A 23,494-nucleotide genomic window follows, 5' to 3' on the forward strand; every position below is an offset into this window, starting at 1 on the left:
TTTGATAACTTATATGATCGGTGGGGGTTAGACTGCTGGGACCCACACCGATTAGCAGAATGGGGAACCTTTATCTCAGCTAAAATGGAATAGCAATTCACATTCTCGACTACTGCCCCTTTCATTCCTCATAGAGTTGCAGAGCACTGCGCTCTGCTTTTTCTGCTAGCACCATAGAAAATGTTTGGCATAGCATTTTGGCATGCACATGGCAACTCCATTCTGATTTAAGGTGCTGTAAGGGTACCGTCACACTATACGATTTACCTACGATCACGACCAGCGATATGACCTGGCCGTGATCGTAGGTCAATCGTAGTGTGGTCGCTTGGGAGCTGTCACACAGACAGCTCTCCAGCGACCAACGATGCCGAGGTCCCTGGGTAACCAGGGTAAACATCGGGTAACTAAGCGCAGGACCGCGCTTAGTAACCCGATGTTCACCCTGGTTACAAGCGTAAAACTAAAAAAAAAAAAAACAGCACATACTTACATTCTGGTGTCCGTCAGGTCCCTTGCCGTCTGCTTCCCGCACTCACTGACTGCCGGCCGTAAAGTGAAAGTGAAAGCACAGCCGCTGTGCTCTGCTGTGAGCCAATTTCTAAGCCACAGTGGACAATGCCAACATTGCAGAGACTCTAACGCATGATATGTGCTGAGAACAGTCCAGTCGCTATATGGGTCTGGCTTTCATAGTGGGTAGGTCAGAGATGGGCGGGATGCCTACCCACCTTATCTCCACCTCCAGGATGTGGCTGGAGAGTGACAAATGTCCAGCCAGTTTTATTTTTCTCTGTCTTTGATTTGGAGGAAGGAATGCTCCAGACTGAAGCTCCTGCAAGAGCTGCCATATGTGTTGTCCCAGAAGGTGAAAGCCATACTGGGAAAGCCTGTATATGGACTTTTTACTTTCATTTGAGCCAGAAAGACTGTTTTTCTGCTACTGGTTTGTGTTTATTGGTTTATGATGCAATAAACCACCCAGAGACTGTAACCAAACCTGTTCCTGTGTCTATCTTGGGGAGCAGCTAAGTGAGCCGACCTTCTACAGTAGCAATAAATATCTGTCAGTAACCACAATCTGCAGAGTCTGTCATTTATAGAGTATCTAAAGATGCTATTAAACACATTTACATGCACCTTAACACATATACATGCACCTTAAAGTCCTCTTCACATGGCTGTTTGCAGTATGTACGGTATCCTTTTTTTCCACTGATACCTCACGTACCCATTATAAGCTATATTGCTATGCACATGTCCGTGTTTCTTTCAGCAGCACAGATGATAATGGCCAATGCAAGTCTATGGGTCTGTGAAAAACACGTACAGTACAGTCTGACACCCTGCACCTCCACCGATCACCTCCAATGAGTTGTAGTGGTTAATGGTGTAAATAGGGTATGGAGGAGAACAGCACAGCTCTGTACACTATTTAGTGAAGAGCAGAAAAAATATCACCATAGAGAGAAATCCCTTTAACAATTCCTTACTTTTTGTGTACTATAAGCATTTATATATTTTTATAGAATTTATGAAAACGTTATGTGTACTCTAATTGGTAATATATCAATTAAATGGGCATTCAACACTAACAATTCCTGCCACTATTCCACACTAGAAAGCTTTTTTGATGGCATTTGTAAGCGAGGGTATGTGCATTCTCTAGCTCCAAAACAGGTGAATAAAGACAGGTGAGGTTAGATGACTCCACTTATACTTACCATATATACCATACACTCAAGGGGTGTTCAATGTAACTGACACATCTAGAAGATACAAAATAGACATCTGAAAAACAGTGGAAATTTAATAACACAGGTCTACAAGACACGTTTTTTTTCAGGTGCCAAGGTTTTTTGAATGGTTTAAGGGTATTTTGAGGATGCTGAATTCAATAATCCCATTACTTTTGCTGATTTGGTTGTAGGTTTTGAGATAATTCATTCATGAAAATAATTCCTCAATGCGACCTGTGTATGATAACAAATGCAATAGCTTTTTGTCTTTTGGTCTGACTTTTGACTCTTTAGCAGTGTGTTAGGTAATGAAATATCTCATATAATTATTTAATATTTAAATTTGTAGGCTTACAATGCTATAAAAGCGACTTTTTGAAGCCAGAAGTCTACTGTAAATAATTAATGAATCAGCTATTAAATATCTCAGAAACTAGAGCCAATCTGGCAAAACCACTGTCATATACGGTACTTAATCAGCACCGTAAACTTAAAATAAAACCGTTCAGACATCATTGGTACCAAAATCACTGGATACCAGTGTAATAAATAATTAAAGTGGAATTAATGTAAACTTACATCTCAGACAGGTCGCACAAATTGGAGCTGGAAGGCTGCGGATAGATAAAATGTTTAAGGTCATGACCAATTCTCTGACATTTAATGTACATCTATATTACAGTCACTAAACAATTAAGCATCTACTCACACTGTGGTTTAACTGTGCGCGTTGGTGGAAAATTTGGTTCAGATCTATGGGCCCCAGTAGCTTCTTAGATCTTATAAAGACATATGTATTCTACCCCTCCCCCTAAAAAAAAAGCTCCAGATAAAATATGTAAATGACATAGAAATCTTGGCAATAACATTCTTTTTTAAATAATACTTGTAATTATTAGAGATTCAGTTACAAAATACCAATAACATTTTTCGTCTGCTATACCAAAACTACCACTAACATACCAATAATAAACCACATAAAGGGGAATAATAAAGCCACATCATGAACATATACTATCAACCAGTTGTGTCTGAATACAACCACTATCCTATTGCTGAACAAAATCCAATACAGCAAGACTAATTTTCGAATAATACCGCATACAAGGGATGAATACCATCACATGACAGAATAATACCACCATACTGATCATTATCAAAATCCACAGTGCTAGTACTAATATTATCACCAGTGACAGGTGTCCACAGGAGATCTGTAGATAATATAAGTGTATGTAGCACAGGTAAATCGATTGAATTACCGGTAACGCATCCAAATGAAGTTTTCATTTTGGCTTTTCATCTTTATTCAGCACAGACCTTTATGACTTCTTCCAGCTAGAACTCATCTCTTCAGAAAGTAACACACATGCATCTATCACTTTTACAGCACCCTCCACACTTTTCCCCCACTTGTACTCAGAACCAAGTGAAGAAGAAAAGGTCAATAGCACCGCCCAGGTGCTCTGCTCAGTGACAGTCCCTCCCTTTTATTCACCTTATAGTACTAGTATAGAATATATACCAGTAGTGATTTCTCCCTTTGTGAGGCCATTAGGCTGGGTTTCCATGGTCAGTAAATGCTGCAGGTTTGATGCTGCATACATCCACAGCGTCAAACCTGCAGCGTCCAGATGTTACAGCATAGTGGATGGGACTTTATGAAATCCCATCTCCACTATGCGTTCAGAGAGGCAGGCGGCAGACCTGCGTATCCGGACATGCGGTGCATCTTTACAGACCGCAGCATGTCTATTTACAATGCGGAGATGCTCCCTCCCCACAACGTAAATTTCCCACAGACTATCATTAGATGCAGTAAAACCACATCTAATGATTAGTCACATGCGTAATAACTGTGAAAACGCAGCTTAATACAAATGTCTACTAATTTAAATAAGGTCTTACCTGTCACACCACTAGAAGTCTGCATCCACTGCAGTTTTCGCGATAACTTAGGTTACCGCGAGAACTGCCATGCACGTGACCGGAGGTTATCTCAGGTCACCCTAGTCTAGTTCTCACGGTCAGCTGACTGCGAGAACTAGAGTGTAGGTGATCGCTAGTGATCATCGTGGGACACTCATTATTAAGGACTGCATTGGTCCAGGGAGTATTTGTGTTTGTTTATTTTTATTCGTTTCAGGAGATTGAGGGCGTCGCATGGATCACCAGTATAATAAAATGGGAAAAATGTGTGGTGCTTTATTTCATTAAAATACTTCATTCTGCATGTGTGTGTGTTTATTTAATCCTTTACAAACTATAGGATTAGTAATGAATAGGTGTCTTATTGACACCTCTCCATTACTAAGCCAGCTTAATGTGGCCTTACAAAGGTGACATTAACCCCTCATTACCCCATATGCCACCGATACAGGGCAGTGGGAAGAGAGGTTAAGCGCCGGAATTGGCACATCTTAGAGATGCGCCATTTCTGGGGTGGCTGTGAGCTGGTGTTTGTAACCAGGGGCGGCCAATATCCATGGCCCCTTCCTAGGCTATGAATATCAGCCCGTAGCTGTCTGCATAGCCTTTTCTAGCTATTAATTATTGGGAGACCCCACGTCATTTTTTGGCGGGGTCCCCCTATTTTAATAGCCAGTAAATGCTAAGTATACAGCTGCGGGCTGATATTCATAACCTAGGAAGATCCATGGGTATTACCCGCCTCCCAGGCTATAAACATCAGCCCCCAGTCGCTGGCTTTCCCTGTCTGGTGCAGAAAATTGCGTGGGAGCCCACGCCATTTAAAAAAAGAAAAATTAAACAGATATTGTATTTAAGGCTGGGATTACACTTGCAAGAAACTTGCACAAGTCTTGCACCACAGTACTAGACACTGTTGCCGGCATTCAGACCGGAGCGTTCAACTGCATAGAATTACATGCAGCCGCACACTCCTGACCTGTGTGACGGGTATTGAGTTGTGAGACTCATGCGAGTTTCTTGCAAGTGTGACCCCGGCCTAATGCAGATTTTGTGTGTATCTGTGTCTTTATTTAAGGCCGGGATCGCACAGGCAAGAAACTCAGACAAGTCTCGCATCTTAATATCCGGCACTGCTGCTGTCACTCGGGAGCGGAGAGTGCGGCTGCATAGAAATACATGCAGCCACACACTCTGCTCCCGAGTGCTGATGGCAGTGCTGAGTACTACGATGCGAGACTCGTCTGAGTTTCTCGCATGTGTGATCCCGGCCTATCTCTTTATGTACCATTTTATTATGTTTATTACTAAACATCGGGCTTGGTATTATCTATAGATATATCTAGCTATCTATCTATAGATATATCTATCTATCTATAGATGTATCTATCTATCTATAGCTATATCTACCTATCTATTGATAGATTTATCTATTGATAGATAGATAGATAGATATTAGATAGATATAGCTATAGATAGATAATAGATAGATAGATATACAGTAGCTATAGATAGATACATAGATATAGCTATAGATAGATCTATCTATCTATTAGCTATCATCTATCTTTCTATCTATCTATCTATCTATCTATCTATCTGTGTGTAAGCATTATTCTTCAATTGAGTATGTAAAAGAAGAGGTTGGACAAGGAAATTACATCACAATTTTTTTTTTTTGTATATCTTTATTTAGCTTACAAAACACGTACAAATCCGCATGAAAAAAACGCATGAAAATCAGCATCAAAAACGCATAAAAAATGCAGGTAACCCGCCAGTGACCTCAGATGCAGATTTTACCTGTGTAAAATCCTGAGCAAATACTGAGCCATTCCTGACCGTGGAAACATACCCTTATAGTAGAAATGCCCCCCACTGTGCCTGCTAAACAATATTAATGCATATGTCCCCTATTGTGGCCCCCTATACAATAATAAAATTACTTTTTATGCCCCCATACAATAGTAATGTCTTTCTTTGTGCTGAAATACAACAATAATGCCATTTCCCAGTAACAACAATACAATGTTAATGTATACAAATTCTGCCCCATACAGTAATAGTGTCCACCTTTTATACTTTAATAAAGTTAGAATGTCCCAATTTGTGGCTTTATAAATTAATATTGTAATGGCCACAGTCAAGAATATTATTAATGTCCCTCAATAAGGAGTAATATTGTTCTCTATTCTGGTGCACATACAGTAATATGGCACACCGTTTAGCCCATACAGTAATAATGTTCAACAATTGGCCCTATATAATAATAATTTTTTCCAAATTGTCCTTGTACAGTAATTACATCTGCTGACCCCATAAACTTGTCCCCATAAACTAATAATGTATGTTCCTCATTGTTACACAGTAATCCCTGGTTATAGCTCTGCTCCATCTGCCTTGGTCTATTAAACTCTCTGTTACTACATGTTTGGCTTTGCAGGTGGCCTGGAATGTTTCCATGTGATGAACTACCTATGACCATTTAAGGGTTTCAAAGACAAACACGAGCTTGATATTGAGACTAGACTTGCAGTTTGTGTGTGCACAGCAACCTGGCTGTGAGCTGTAAGATGTCTCCTGTAGACCAACAGCTTCAAATGCCTTCACCTATTTGTCTGCGGCTTCTGGTGACACCGGAGGTCTATCGGCTACCTGTTCCCATGTCTTCTGGACCTCTCCTCTGCTTGACTGCATTTTCCTGACTTCCTCTACTAGCCTGCAATTTCCTGAGGTCCTCCGTCTGCCTTTGATTTTTTGCACTCCACCTGTCTACCTACAGTTTCCAGAACCTCTACTCACCAACTTGCTGCTCGACACCCGTGGCCCATGTACCCACCTGGATCTTGGGCTTAAAGTATCTACTTCACTCAGTGAGCCCCTTGAACATCTCATAACACTCATTCAGGAGCCCATACACTCATTTTATCTTGTAATAATGTCCTCCACCCTGGTCCCTATCCTGAAATAATGTTGTAATAATCCTGAAATAATATCCTCTGTCCTGGTCAGCATCCTGTAACAGTTCCTCTTCCTGTAATAATATCTCCTCTCTTTTACCCTGGCCCCCATGGAGAAATAACTTCCCCCATTCCTGTAATCATGTCCCAATCCTATAATATCCTCCATACTGTAATTACGTCCACATCCATGCCCCCAAACCTGTAATAATGTCCCCTGATCTGGTTTCTTTCTTTACTAATGTGTCGCATCTTGGCCCCTATCGACAACAATGTCTCACATCCTGTCACCTTTTTTTAATAGTGGCTGCAATCCTGCAATAAGTTCCCCCATCCTAACCCCTTTCATTAGTAATGTCCCACATATGGCCCCTCAACCTCTAATTATCTCCCTCATCCTTGCTTATTTCTGTAATAATGTCCACTATACTAGTGCTCTTCTACAACATTTGTAAAAAAATAAATATTATTCTCACTTATCCTACTTCCACAACAAGCACATCCTTTTCCTCCTCCATATCTGATGCAGGGGCGTGGAGTGGCTTATGTCAATGGCATCATGCGTGGCCTGAGACGGCCACACCAGCGTCAGCTGGACTCTGATAGCCTTGTGACTTCTATACCTATTACGGTACAGGGAGGCAATGGCTTTCTGATCCCCAATACCTTTCAATAGAATGTGAGTCTATTCAGTCATTGGGTCTCCTTCCTCCTTTTGCAGAGGGTATGACAACTAGAGAAGAGTGAATATTTCAATGTTTGATTCGGATTACGATCGCCGAATTTGCAATATTCACAGATTTATTCGTAGAATAATCGCTGAACACAGCCAAACGCCATTACAGTCAATGGAAGGCAAAAAAAAAATGCATACACAAAACATCAAATGAGGGACAGACGCCAGGAAAGTGGCCTCAATTCATTCACAGTACAAATTGTAGCATGGCACGGCAGTAATCAGCCATTCATGAGATATCGGGGTCTGGGCCAGGATTTACTGCTTCGAATTGAACGTCAAAGTAAGACGAGGTTGGTGAGGGCTCGATGTAGTCCTGCTGTACTGGGAGCCCTGATACTGTCATGATTCAGGCCAGGGTGTGTTTCATGTTATTTCATGTTACTGCCTCTTCTTGGCTTCGATGTGGCTATTTCAGTTTGCTGTGCCTGCAGACCTGTGTCAGTGATAGTTCATGCTTCCAGGCTAGAGCAGTTGACCCCTTGATACCGTGTTTGTCACTCTGTTCCTGTGACTTCCATTTCCTGCCTTCCCACTATTTCTTAGTGTTCACTTCTTGTTCTCAGACCCCTTGATATGTGACCTGGCTTGACTTCTGACCTGTTTTTCTGTCTCTCATCTCGATTATATCTGCTCCCATCTGGCTCTGACTTCTGGCTTGTATTTGACCACGTGTATTGCTGTGTCCTTGGATACTTCTTGTCCTGATGGATTCTAACTCGGCTCATCTGAACACTCGTCTGACCGCTTGTCTGACCATTTGGTGGTGCTTGTGCTGTGGCTCGGTGATGTTACGCTGTGTGTGCAGCCGCTCTTCCCTCACCATCATCACCTGGTGGAGGTTGCGCTATACTGCACTGCTGCAGCATTACAGATATCACATGCAACAGCTCAACTTGCTTTCATGCTTTGCCCCACACAAGCCACACTCAGGTGGCACAAATATCAGTTTCATACTACCATTGTTACAAAATTCTAAGGATAGTAACATGGGTAATTGACTCAAAGATAGTGAAGACCTGACGGTCTCGGAGGCCTACTGCTACAGGCAACACACATGAAGAAGACTCAACCAGAGGTCTACACATTTACAAAAAATAGTGACAGACAACAACAAAGTGGCATCAATTGTAATCAAGTATTATAATTTTTTGTATTTATTATGCATTGCTTACATTGCTTATGTAGCAATATTATTATTATTATTATTTATTTATATAGCACCATTGATTCCATGGTGCTGTACATAAGAAGGGGTTACATACAAAATACACATATCACGTACAGTAAGCAAACTAACAATTACAGACTGATAGAGAGGGGTGAGGACCCTGCACTTGTGGGCTTACATTCTCCAGGATGGTGGGGAAGGAGACAATAGGTTGAGGGTTGCAGGAGCTCTGGTGTTGGTGAGTCAGTAGCTTCGGTAGTGGTGAGGAGGCAGCGGGGTCAGTGCAGGTTGTAGGCTTTCCTGAAGAAGTGGGTTTTCAGGTTTCATCTGAAGGATCCGTATGTGGTTGATAGTCGGACGTGTTGGGGCAAAGAATTCCAGAGGATGGGGATATTCGGGAGAAGTCTTGGAGGCAGTTGGGTGAGGAGCGAATAAGTGTGGAGGAGAGAGGGAGGTCTTAGGAGGACCGGAGATTACGTGAGGGAAGATAATGAGAGATTAGTTCAGAGATATATGGAGGAGACAGGTTATGGATGGCTTTGTAGGTTAGTATTAATAATTTGAACTGGATACGCTGAGGGAATGGGAACCAGTGAAAAGATTTGCAGAGGGAGGAAGAGGAGGAGTAGCGAGAGAGATAAATTAGTCAGGCAGCAGAGTTAAGGATGGACTGGAGAGGTGCAAGGGTGTTAGCAGGGAGGCCACAGAAAAGGATGCTGCAGTAGTTGAGGTGAGAGATGAGGGCATGCACAAGCATTTTAGTAGATTGACGGTTGAGGAAAGGACGGATGCTGGAGATATTTTTGAGCTGGAGGCGACAGGAGGTGGAAAGAGCTTGGATGTGCGGTTTGAAGGACAGGGTAGAGTCGAGGGTTACTCCGAGGTAGCGAACTTCCTGACGGGGAAAAGATTGATGTCGTTAATTGCAATAGATGAGTCAGGTAAGGAAGATCTGTGAGATGGAGGAAAGATGATGAGTTCAGATTTGTCCACATTGAGTTTGAGGAAGCGAGAGGAGAAGAAGGAGGATATGGCTGATAAACACTCCGGAATTCTGGACAGCAGAAAGGTGACGTCTGGGCCAGAAAGGTAGATCTGAGTGTCATTAGCATAAAGGTGGTACTGGAATCCATAGGACTTTATGAGTTGTCCCAGGCCAAGTGTATAGATTGAGAAGAGTGGGGGTCCTAGAACAGAGCCTTGGGGGACTCCAACAGAAGGTGGGATGAGGAGGTAGTGTGGGAGTGGGAGAAGCTGTATGTGCAGTTGGAAAGGTATGAGGAGATCCAGGATAAGGCAAGGTCTTTGAGGCCAAAGGAGGAGAAAATCTGCAGTAGGAGGCAGTGGTCAACCGTGTCGAAAGCAGAGGACAGGTCTAGAAGGAGGAGTACAGAGTATTGTCCGTTAGCTTTGGCTGTAAGTAGGTCGTTAGTAATTTTGGTCAGGGCTGTCTCAGTTGATGGGGGTGGAAACCAGATTGTAGATTGTTAAAGAGCAAGTTAAATGACAGGTGGGAGGAAAGTTCAGCGTGGACGTGCTGCTCCAGAAGTTTGGAAGTGAATGGGAGCAGCGATATTGGGCGATAGCTGGACATTGCAGTTGGATCGATGGTTGGCTTTTTAAGGATAGGCGCGATTGTGGCATATTTGAAAGCAGAAGGGAAGGTGCCAGAAGTTAGTGATGGGTTAAAGAGGTGGCTTAGGGATGGGATAAGTGTGGTGGTGAGGTTGGGGAGGAGGTGGGATGGGATGGGGTTGAGCGCACAAGTGGTGAGGTGCAATTTAGAGAGGAGACAGTTAAGCCCCCATTCAGTAATGTTGGATAGGGAGGATATGGGGTTTGGGCAGCATTGGTCTGGTATACAAAGGGGTTGTGGTGGTTGAAAAATGAAGACTTGCCTTGTTTGGTAGATCTTATTTTTAAAATGTGTGGCAAAGTCCTCAGCAGAGGAATAGAACTAGTAGAACTGGTATAGCATAGGCTGACACTAGCGTATATATTCGTTGCTCGGGTTTTCCCGAGCATGCTCAGGTGTCCTCCGATTATTTTGACATGCTCGGAGATTTAGCTTTTGTCAACGCAGCTGCATGATTTGTGGTTGCTAGACAGCCTAAATACATGTGGGGATTCCCTATAAAACAGGAAACCAACCCCCACATGTATTCAAGCTGTCTAGAACCGCAAATCATGCAGCTGTGTCGACAAAAACTAAATCTCCGAGCATGCCAAAATACTCGGAGGCCACCCGAGCATGCTCGGGAAAACCCAAGCAATGAGCATACTCACTCATCACTAACTGACACCTCTTTACAACAAACCCAGCAGATGGAGACTGTAGCGGACAAGGTGGTGGAACCACTGTGCCCTACCTCTCAGAAAGCCTGGAGGGGAGTAACTAGGTGGCCTACCAAATCCTAACTCAGATAATTGGCAGCAGGCAAAACTGTGACCCAAAGAGGGACAAGGGGGTGGCACCAGGTTCAACTCTAGGCTGACTAACAGAGGGTGGCAGCTGACCCCCTAGAGTGGGTAGGCTGCTATGACCTAAAGAAGGATGAAGAATGCAGGCAGGCATTCTAGGGACACTTATAACACATGTTCAGATGGGACCGGCTAAGGAGCAGAAAAGCACTGGCAGGTGTAGGCTGGACCAGGAGTTAGACAGCTAGGGACTGGCAGGTGCGATCTGGACCTGCTGATGGAAAGAAAAGCACAGACAGTTATGAGTCGATGGGTACAGGATAAACAAGCAGATGGGCGGACTTAGGGAACCTGACAACTATGAAGCTTGCAAGGCAAACTAGGTACCTCCATATTGGATGAGAAGCCTTAAATAGAAGGTGTCACCCAGCTATAGACTGGGAAGACTTTAGGTTGATGCGGGCAGTCCCTTTAACAGTGAAGGAGCGCACGTCCACCTTAAGCTTAGTGCCTGGGCCCACAACTGAACCTTCGGGGACACTGACCCATAGGGAGTGAGATGAGGAGGTGATGTGTGAGTGGGAGACACTGAATATCCTGTCTGTTAGGTACAAGGAGATCTAACAAAGGGCCAAGTCTGTGATGGCAACAGACCAGAAAGTCTGTAGTAAGAGGGAGTGCAGTCTAAGAGAGAGCAAGAGGAAAAGTGGGAGGACACATCAAAATGGATGTGATGTTCCAGTAGCTTGAAGGTATAGGGGAGAAGTGAGATGGGGCGATAGCTAGACACAGAGAATGGGTCAAGTGGCAGACAACATTACCCGTTCCCTGAAAAATTCTATGTCTGCCAGGGTGCATTTCAACACTTCCACCTGGACAAACTAGCATGCACAGGGGCGTTACATTTTGATAACTTGGTTCTGGGTGACTCTGGTGGCAGTCAGGGAAGGGGCTGCTCCATAAGTTTTGCAATCCCCAAGGCCTGCAGGGCGCTTGGGTATGGAGAACTAAACCACTACACACCATAAGATGCATAACTAAACTACTAGACAACAAGGGTTGGAGAACTAAACTACTAAACAGCTATGATTGTAAAACCAAACAAATACACACTAGAACATGGAGAACTAAACTAATAGACAACAGGAGTTGAAAAACTAAACTACAAAACAGCTTGTGTTGGAGAACAAAACTAGTACACACCAGGGGATGGAGTGTCATGATCCCAATGGCAGGGGATCACAAAAGGACAAGCACAAAAACAAAACAAGCTCTAGGGTGATGGAACCTGAGCTGACCGCGATCCTGAACCTAAACACACAACTAGCAGTAGCCGGGGAACGTGCCTACGATGATTCCTAGACGTCTCGCGCCAGCCGAAGGATTAACTTCCCCTATTAGAAGAAACACAGACCTCACTTGCCTCCAGAGAAACACCCCACAGAAATAGCAGCCCTCCACATGTAATAACGGTGAAATGAGAGGAAAGCACATACGTAGTTATGAAAATAGAATCAGCAAAAATGAGGCCCGCTAAAGCTAGATAGCAGAGGATACAAAAGTGAACTGCACGGTCAGCGAAAAACCCTTCAAAAAACCATCCTGAAATTACTTGAACTCATGTGCCAACTCATGGAACATGAGGAGTAATTTCAGCCCACTAGAGCAACCAGCAGCAAGGAATCACATATCTGCAAGCTGGACTAAGACAAAAATAAAGCAAAACGTGGAACAGGAAAATCAAAACTTAGCTTGTCCTGAAGATAACAGACACAGGGAGCAGAGGTAAAAAGACACGCTGATTACATTGATAGCCGGCGAGGAAATGACAAAAAAGCCAGGTTAAATAGGAAACTCCCATAACCTGATGGAACAGGTGGACACCAGAGACTGCAGAGAACACAAGTCACCCAGTACCATCAGTAACCACCAGAGGGAGCCCAAAAACAGAACTCACAACAGTACCCCCCCCCTTGAGGATGGGTCACCGAACCCTCACGAGAACCACCAGGGCGACCAGGATGAGCCCTATGAAAAGCACGGACCAAATCGGCAGCATGAACATCAGAGGCAATCACCCAAGAATTATCCTCCTGACCATAACCCTTCCACTTGACCAAATACTGGAGTTTCCGTCTGGAAACACGAGAATCCAAGATCTTCTCCACAACAACAACATACTCCAATTCACCCTCCACCAGCACCGGAGCAGGAGGCTCAAGCGAAGGAACAACAGGTACCTCATACTTCCGCAACAACGACCGATGGAACACATTATGAATAGCAAACGATGCCGGGAGATCCAAACGAAACGACACAGGGTTAAGAATTTCCAAGATCCTATAGGGACCGATGAACCGAGGCTTGAACTTAGGAGAAGAGACCTTCATAGGAACAAAACGAGAAGACAACCACACCAAGTCCCCAACAAGAAGTCGAGGACCCATGCGGCGACGGCGATTAGCAAACTGCTGAGCCCTCTCCTGGGACAACTTCAAATTGTCCACCACATGACTCCAAATCTGATGCAACCTATCCACCACCATGTCCACTCCAGGACAATCAGAAGGCTCCACCTGACCAGAGGAAAAACGAGGATGAAACCCCGAATTACAAAAGAAAGGAGAAACCAAGGTAGCAGAACTAGCCCGATTATTAAGGGCAAACTCGGCAAGCGGCAAAAAGGAAAACCAGTCATCTTGATCAGCAGAAACAAAACACCTTATTTAAGTTTCTAAAGTCTGATTAGTTCGTTCCGACTGGCCATTCGTCTGAGGATGGAATGCAGACGAAAAGGACAAATCAATGCCCATCTTAGCACAGAACGTCCGCCAAAATCTAGACACAAACTGGGATCCCCTGTCAGAAACGATGTTCTCCGGAATGCCATGCAAACGGACCACGTTTTGAAAAAACAGAGGGACCAACTCAGAGGAAAAAGGTAACTTAGGCAAGGGTACCAGATGAACCATCTTAGAAAAGCGGTCACACACAACCCATATGACAGACATTTTTTGAGAGACAGGAAGATCCGAAATAAAGTCCATGGAAATGTGCGTCCAAGGCCTCTTCGGGATAGGCAAAGGTGACAACAATCCACTGGCCCGAGAACAGCAAGGCTTAGCCCGAGCGCAAACTCCACAAGACTGCACGAAAGAACGCACATCCCTCGACAAGGAAGGCCACCAAAAAGACCTGGCCACCAAGTCTCTAGTACCAAATATTCCAGGATGACCTGCCAACACAGAAGAATGGACCTCGGAGATGACTCTACTGGTCCAATTATCCGGAACAAACAGTCTTTCCGGCGGACAACGATCAGGTTTATCCGCCTGAAACTCCTGCAAAGCACGTCGCAAGTCTGGGTAGACAGCCGACAAAATCACCCCATCCCTAAGGATACCAGTGGGCTCAGAATTTCCAGGGGAGTCAGGCACAAAACTCCTAGAAAGAGCATCCACCTTCACATTCTTTGAACCTGGCAGGTATGAAACCACAAAATTGAAACGGGAGAAAAACAGTGACCAACGAGCCTGTCTAGGATTCAGACGCTTGGCAGACTCAAGGTACATCAGATTTTTGTGATCAGTCAAGACCACCACACGATGTCTAGCACCCTCAAGCCAATGACGCCACTCCTCAAATGCCCACTTCATGGCCAAAAGCTCCAAATTACCAACATCATAATTCCGTTCAGCGGGCGAAAATTTTCTAGAAAAGAACGCACATGGCTTCATTACTGAGCCATCGGAGCTTCTCTGTGACAAAACCGCCCCCGCTCCGATCTCGGAAGCATCAACCTCAACCTGAAAAGGAAGCAACGTATCTGGCTGACGCAACACAGGAGCAGAAGAAAACCGGCGCTTAAGTTCCTGAAAGGCCTCCACAGCCGCAGGAGACCAATCAGTAACATCAGCACCCTTCTTAGTCAAATCCGTCAAAGGTTTAACAACACTAGAAAAATTAGTTATGAAGCGACGATAAAAATTAGCAAAGCCCAAGAACTTCTGTAGACTCTTAAGAGATGTAGGCTGCGTCCAGTCACAAATAGCCTGAACCTTGACGGGATCCATCTCAATAGTAGAAGGGGAAAAAATATACCCCAAAAAAGAAATCTTCTGGACTCCAAAGAGACATTTAGAACCCTTTACAAACAAAGAATTGGCCCGCAGGACCTGAAACACCTTCCTGACCTGCTGAACATGAGACTCCCAGTCATCAGAAAAAAGCAAAACATCATCCAAATACACGATAATAAATTTATCCAGATATTCACGGAAAATATCGTGCATAAAAGACTGGAAGACAGAAGGAGCATTAGAAAGTCCAAAAGGCATCACCAAATACTCGAAATGGCCCTCAGGCGTATTAAATGCGGTTTTCCACTCATCACCCTGCCTTATCCGCACAAGATTATACGCACCCCGAAGATCAATCTTAGTGAACCATTTAGCCCCCTTAATGCGAGCGAACAAATCAGTCAACAATGGCAAAGGATATTGATATTTGACTGTAATCTTATTCAAAAGACGATAATCTATGCAAGGTCTCAAGGAACCATCTTTTTTGGCCACGAAAAAAAAACCTGCTCCCAAAGGGGACGAAGATGGACGGATATGTCCCTTTTCCAAAGACTCCTTAACATAATTCCGCATAGCAGCATGCTCTGGCACTGACAGATTAAACAAACGACCTTTAGGGAATTTACTGCCAGGAATCAAATCTATAGCACAATCGCAATCCCTGTGAGGAGGAAGCGAACTGAGCTTAGGCTCCTCAAAAACCTCCCGATAATCAGACAAAAATACCGGAACCTCAGAAGGAGTAGATGAAGCGATAGAAATCGGAGATGCATCATCATGAACCCCCTGACATTCCCAGCTTAACACAGACATTGTTTTCCAGTCCAGGACTGGGTTATGAGTTTGTAACCATGGCAGACCAAGCACTAAGACATCATGTAAATTATACAGTACCAGGAAGCGAATCACCTCCTGATGAACGGGAGTCATACGCATGGTCACTTGTGTCCAGTACTGAGGTTTATTCATAGCCAAAGGTGTAGAGTCAATTCCTTTCAAAGGAATAGGAACTTCCAGAGGTTCCAGACTAAACCCACAGCGATTGGCAAATGACCAATCCATAAGACTCAGGGCAGCGCCTGAATCCACATAGGCATCGACGGAAATGGATGATAATGAACAAATCAGAGTCACAGACAGAATGAACTTAGACTGGAAAGTACCAATGGCAACAGACTTATCAACCTTTTTTGTGCGTTTAGAGCATGCTGATATAACATGAGCTGAATCACCACAATAAAAACACAATCCATTTTTCCGCCTATAATTTTGCCGTTCACTTCTGGACTGAATTCTATCACATTGCATTATCTCAGGTGCCTGTTCAGAAGACACCGCCAAATGGTGCACAGGTTTGCGCTCCCGTAAACGCCGATCAATCTGAATAGCCATAGTCATGGACTCATTCAGACCTGTAGGCGCCGGGAACCCCACCATAACATCTTTAATGGCCTCAGAAAGGCCATCTCTGAATTTTGCAGCCAGAGCGCACTCATTCCACTGAGTAAGCACCGACCATTTCCGAAATTTCTGACAATATATTTCTGCTTCATCTTGCCCCTGAGAGAGAGCCAATAAAGCTTTTTCAGCCTGAATCTCTAGGTTAGGTTCCTCATAGAGCAAACCCAATGCCAGAAAAAACGCATCCACATTGAGCAACGCAGGATCCCCTGGTGCCAATGCAAATGCCCAATTCTGAGGGTCACCCCGCAGGAAAGATATAACAATCTTGACCTGCTGAGCAGGGTCTCCAGAGGAGTGAGATTTCAAGGAAAGAAACAACTTGCAATTGTTCCTAAAATTCAGAAAACTAGATCTATCTCCAGAAAAAAACTCTGGGATAGGAATTCTAGGTTCAGACATAGGCGTATGTACAACAAAATCTTGTATATTTTGAACCTTAGCAGCAAGATTATTCAGGCTGGAAGCCAAACTCTGGACGTCCATGATAAACAGCTGAGGTCAGAGCCATTCAAGGATTAAGAGGAGGAAAGAAGCAGCCAAGCTGCAATTAAGGCTAGGCAGCAAACACTGAGGAGGGAAAAAAAAAAAAAAAAACTTCCTCAGATTACTTTTCCTCCTACTTCAGCCAAAACGATGACCAATTTTTTCTGGCCAGCTATACTGTCATGATCCCAATGGCAGGGGATCACAAAAGGACAAGCACAAAAACAAAACAAGCTCTAGGGTGATGGAACCTGAGCTGACCGCGATCCTGAACCTAAACACACAACTAGCAGTAGCCGGGGAACGTGCCTACGATGATTCCTAGACGTCTCGCGCCAGCCGAAGGATTAACTTCCCCTATTAGAAGAAACACAGACCTCACTTGCCTCCAGAGAAACACCCCACAGAAATAGCAGCCCCCCACATGTAATAACGGTGAAATGGAAGGAAAGCACATACGTAGTTATGAAAATAGAATCAGCAAAAATGAGGCCCGCTAAAGCTAGATAGCAGAGGATACAAAAGTGAACTGCACGGTCAGCGAAAAACCCTTCAAAAAACCATCCTGAAATTACTTGAACTCATGTGCCAACTCATGGAACATGAGGAGTAATTTCAGCCCACTAGAGCAACCAGCAGCAAGGAATCACATATCTGCAAGCTGGACTAAGACAAAAATAAAGCAAAACGTGGAACAGGAAAATCAAAACTTAGCTTGTCCTGAAGATAACAGACGCAGGGAGCAGAGGTAAAAAGACACGCTGATTACATTGATAGCCGGCGAGGAAATGACAAAAAAGCCAGGTTAAATAGGAAACTCTCATAACCTGATGGAACAGGTGGACACCAGAGACCGCAGAGAACACAAGTCACCCAGTACCATCAGTAACCACCAGAGGGAGCCCAAAAACAGAACTCACAACAATGGAGTACTAAAGCACCAGACACCAAGGTGTCACTAGACACCAAGTCTTGGAATTCCCAGGGCTTTCCTCCAGTGCTTCTGCCTCCTCCACCTCCTCTAGGGCCTCCACCTGCACCCTCATCCTCTGCCTTAATAAAACACATGTTCTAACACTGCAGAGAGAATCCCCCCACCTCTGTACTGTACAGCCAGGGCTCACCGCAATTAGGCAGTGTTTAAATTAATATGCCTTGGAGATCGCAGACATACAGCTATCCATGCCGAGTTTGAGCAATGGCTGTCTACACTAAACCTGGAGCCAGGTAAGGCCATGTGTGATAACAGTGCAAACCTGATGGTGGCCCTATGCCAGGTAAACCTCACACACATGCCTTGCATGGCTCACATCCTCAACCTGGTGGTACAGCAAATCCTATGCCACTGTCCCAGCCTGGATGTGCTGCTGCAGAAACCATTGTCTTTGGGTGATAGGTATAGGGAGAGTTTGTGATTACAAAAAGCTCTTTTAAGAGCTACTGAGAGTGAAGATTAGTTCTCTGTTAGATGCAGATAACGTAGGGAGAAATGTAATATGAAGGAGAGGGAAAGGCAAGCACCTGGGTGTTATCATTGCAAGTACATGCTGCAGATCTCTGCTAGTTTGCATTGTGTTGTATAGTGTAGAACAGACTGTGGGATTAGGGAGAGAGGCAAGGTTCCATCCAGCACCATAAGATACAAAACAGCTCTTTTTAGAGCCACATAATATTACTCAGTGCCAGCATATACTAAATGCTAAACAAAATTTTTGGAGCTGCATAATATTCCTGCATACCAGCATATACTAGACTGCTTTTTTTACAGCTAAATAATATTCCTCAGTGCCAGCATATACTAAACATAATTTTTGAAAGCTATTTGCTAAATAATATTCCATGCCTATTGCTGAAATAGCTAATATTTATGTAGCAGTTGTGCAACTTGTGCAAAACCTGCTGAGATACACAAATGTCACTATTTACCAGTATTTTCCCTGAGTTTGCTGTTGGCATGTTTCATAAAAGTGATATTAAAATATTATATTGGTTAAATAAATAGCATATATTTATCTAGCAGTAGTGCAACGTGCACAAAGCATCCAGAGATATGCAAACGTCACTATTTACCAGTGCCAATAATTTTCCTTGCTGTTGGCATATGTCATAAAGGCAATATAAAAAAATTCTATTGGTTAAATAAATAGCGTATATTTAAATAGCAGTTGTGTGACTGGTGCAAGCCTGTAGAGATATTTACCAGTAATTTACCTGAGTCCCAGTAATTTACCTGAGTCTGCTGTTGGCATGTGTCATAAAGGCGATATATATAAAAAAAAATATTTTTCATTGGTGAAATAAATAGCATATATTTGTCTAGCAATTGTGCGACTGGGCAAAGCCTGCAGAGATACCCAAACATCAGTATTAATGATAATTTTCCTGGTTATGCTTTAGGAGTGTGTCATAAAGGCAATATAAAAAAAAATACTCAGCTATTGGTTAAATAAATACCATATCTTTATCTAGCAGTTGTGCAACTGGTGCAAAGCCTGCTGAGATACGCAAACATGACTATTTATCTGGAATTGCCATGTGTAATAAAGCGGATATCTGAAAAAAAGCCCACACATTGCTAGATACAGGGAATTTGTACATAACACCTCTGTGAGGAAATTTGTAAAAAATAAAGCCAGGAAATTTTTTATTCATAAGCATAATGCATTTAATATGAGAAAGGGTGACATTAAGGGACGTGGATGAGGTGGTGCCTGTCAAGGCAGTGTGACAGATCAGAAGGTGACTGTTTCTTGTTCTAGCTTCCTGTCAAAATTTGGTCTGCGTGCTACACCACTGTCAAACCCAGACAAGTGCAAGGATGTTATGGGATGAATGGCAGACAAAGGCTCCAATGTGTTGATGACAAGCAGCACCACCAAGTCATCCACATGGTCCACTCTCAGTAGACAGAAGGCTGGGCTTCGAATCCGCAACCTGGTCCTCCATACTCCCCCATCAAGAGTCCCAGGAGACATATGACCTCAACAATAGCCACTCCGAGGAATTATTTATGTTCCCTTGTAATTGTTCAGGCATCTCAACGTGCACCATTAAACAGGGTCATGAGGAGGTGGAGTGCAGTAATACCCAAACATTTGAGCACCCACAGCCAGGAGAATGCCAAGTTTGGGAAGGTCAAATATTGACTGAAAAGGTGGATGATAATCATGATGCACAGTTGTGATCAGGGCAACCAAAAATCGCAACTCATAAGGTGGATCAGATCAACGAATTGGAAGATGACATTGTCGATGATGAGGTTACTGATCCAACCTGGCACGATGGCACGCCTAGCAAGCACAGTGGTGCAGAGAGGGATGGATCTGTAGCACGAAAACAGGCAAGAAGAAGTAGTAGTTTTACCAGAGGGAGAATTTGGTCAGCTGTTAAACAGAGCCTCCTTATTTGGCTAGATAACAGGCCAAGGGTGTTATTTCCCTATATGGCAGTTTTTTTCTGAAATTCCTTCAGGCAAAACAACTGTAATTTGCAGGATCTGCCATACCAAGCTCGGAAGAGTCGCCTGTCTGCTGTGCATATTTTCCTCTGTACTGTTCCGCATATGCTATCTTTATTTGTTTTTAATTCGCGTTTTATTGTTTCACATTTTTAGTCTGCTTCCGGATCGTGACCTGTGTATGGGACAATTACCCTAGTTGTTTGCGAGAAGAACTTATATTTGGATCATCTTGAAACACATCATTGGTGGACTATCTATAATGATCATTAGCACCCCCCACTGGCCATCAGTTCTATATATCGGACATTATGGACTATATGATTAAGCGTTTACGCCTTATTATTTATAAACATACTGTATGTTATCAATATTCTCATCCTGTTGTACATGAGGTGGATAGTGGACGTGGTTAGTGTTGAACTTATATATGTGCAGTCATGATGGCCGTGGGTGTTTTATTTCCTCTGTGGCTCATCTTGATGTGTACATATGTGTCTTCTATATTTATTCACTGGCCATATGTGTGTATTATGTTCCGTATTGATGGTCACTATAGCGGATTTTTTGTGTTATATATAATTGTTTACATCTGTTTATATTTTTCCATGTCTGTCCATTGTTTTTATTCTGCACGCTGTGGTTAGAGGTATGCGCGCTTTTATATGGGAGCCGTTTTGGCTCTTTTTGTATGCCAGCACATTTGCCCCTCTCTAAGATGGCCGCGGCTGCTGTTCGCGCATGCGCAGTCACGTCGTTCCTGTCCCCGTCTCCTGCAGTGCCTTGTGGGGCGGATCACATGGGGCCCGTGTGTTTCCGGCCCCGGCAGGCCGTACGGGCCGGATGTGGGATGGTGCGATGCGGCTGTACGCGCGAACTTCCGGATTGTAAGGTATTTAACTGGTGTCCCTCATTTCTGGGCACCCCCCTGAGGAAGGCCAATCGCCGAAACGCGCGTCGGGGAGGACGGGACTCCTGTGCACATCCTTTGTGACTCACCACTGCGGTATGTACTATATATCTGACACACGTTTATAGGGTCACATACATTGCGATTAGATATTTCTCCATCATTTATGCAATTTATAGCATATATGGACCTTTCATCTTTATGGTCCATAATAGATACTAGTGCACTGCAGTCCGGTCCTTATATGTGAGATGTGTGTGTGGGTTTGTGTAGGGGATTTGTCTGCCTGCCATGCTGTATACCTGTTTTTTACATAATAAAGTTTTTCATGTTTGCATTAATTGGACGTTTTTGACTGCGTTTTTGGTGCTCTTTTTGTTTGTTATATGTATATGCAGTTGTCCATCTGAGGTCTAGGTCTGCCTTGGTTAATATGGCAGATATAACTAATGAATGATATAGTAACTAAGACGGACCATGTATACTAGTGAATTGTGTCAAGCTGGGAAGAGGCAAGAAGACTGCCAACCTGAGCACCACCAGCATGCAGAAGCACATGGCAGCCAAGCACCCCAGTAGGTGGGCAGAACACCTGGGTACAAAATCTGTCTGAGGGTAAAACCACTACCCCTTCCCCTGTGTTATGGCCTGTGTTGGAAGCAGGCGTTGATGCCTCCTGCCCACAACCTGCGATTGCACAGACAAAACAGTCAGCAGTCATTGTCCGAGCGCAGCGTTCAGTTGTCCATGCCCCAGATATTTCACAGGAAGCAGAAATATACACCCTGCCACCCACAGGACCAAACGCTATGTACCCACATTGACAGATTGCTAACCCTGAATGTGTTGCCATTTTGGCTTGTGGAAATTGAGTCTTTCTGTGACCTCTTGTTGGCGGCAGCCCCACAGTTCTCGATTTACAGCCGTTTTTCCGGTGTGCCGTCCCCGCATTACATAAGCACATGCTACACAATATCAGCTGTGTTCTGGCCAACACAGTCACAAGGAAGGTCCCCCTAACCACAGACATATGGATAAGTTCTTGTGGACATGGACCAAAAAAAAATTTCCCTGGTACACTGGGTGAACTTGGCGGAGTCTGGGAAAGAGTCATAGGCTGGGACATCACACATCTTACCCACACCAAGAATAGCAGGCCCAACTTCCATCAGAGTTTCAGTCTCCTCTTATTCCAGTTCCTGTCTCTCCTCTTCCTGCTCATCTTCAGCTGAAGTAGACTCCCCATTGATCCCCAGCTGGGAGCTTTGCAGCACTCCTTCGTGAAGCGGCAGCACTCTATGCTGAAGCTCATCTGTTTAGGTGATAAAGCTCACAACCCAGCAGAGCTGTTGAAAGGGATAAAAGACAAGACTGATCAGTGGCTCTTCCCGCCGAACCTCCAACCAGGTCTGGTTGTGTGCGATAATGGGAAAAACTTGAAGCTTTAAAGCTCGGCAAGCTGGTACATGTTCCAAGCATGGCCCACATGCTGAACTTGGTTATTCTTCGTTTTTTAAAAACATATCCTGACTTTCCAGACTTACTTGCTAAGGTACACCATGTCAGTGACCATTTCCGAAAGATATCTCAGGCGCTGCAGCACCACTTTAATTTGCCTTGTCCCCGACTGATTTGTGACCTGCCCACACGCTGGAATTCAACCTTTCATATGTTGGAAAGGCTTAGTGAGCAGCAGAGAGCAGTGTCTGAATTCCAGCTTCTCAATGCCCGTCAGAGTAACTCTCAGCCCCCACACATATCAACTGCTGAGAGGGTACGGATCGCTGACATATGTGAGGTTCTTCAAAACTTTGAGTGCTGCACCAAGATGGTGAGCACTGATGACGCTATTATCAGCGCAACCATCCCGCTGCTCTGTCTATTAAAATGTTCGCTGCAGAATCTCAAAGAGGAAGCTTTAATTGCCGAGTAGGTGGCTATGGAGCGAGATTTTACAGTAGCTGATACCACACAGCCCATCCTCACACAATATTCTTAGGCCACATTGGGTAATGACAAGGAACAGGAGGAACAGGAGGAGTTTTTAATCTGTGCTACAGAGGGAACTCACAAATCCCAGCTTCATGACAAGGGGGGATTATGACAAGGAGGGAGAAGTTGATCAAGATGGTGAAGGAATTC

The 23,494-nt window shown here is 44.0% G+C and overlaps 1 protein-coding gene across 1 annotated transcript in view; it reads right to left on the reverse strand.

The window, feature by feature from the left end:
* TMEM207 (transmembrane protein 207) overlaps positions 1–23,494 on the reverse strand; it is a 72,736-nt gene that overhangs the window by 34,598 nt on the left and 14,644 nt on the right. The window contains exons 2-3 of the mRNA XM_069727110.1: positions 2,319–2,353; positions 1,725–1,769 (exon numbers count right to left, since the gene is read on the reverse strand). Of these exons, the coding sequence (XP_069583211.1) occupies positions 1,725–1,769; positions 2,319–2,353 (80 nt within the window). The remainder of the gene's footprint in view (positions 1–1,724; positions 1,770–2,318; positions 2,354–23,494) is intronic.

Source organism: Ranitomeya imitator, chromosome 5 (genome assembly GCF_032444005.1).
Source record: "Ranitomeya imitator isolate aRanImi1 chromosome 5, aRanImi1.pri, whole genome shotgun sequence".
Lineage (NCBI taxonomy): Eukaryota > Metazoa > Chordata > Amphibia > Anura > Dendrobatidae > Ranitomeya > Ranitomeya imitator.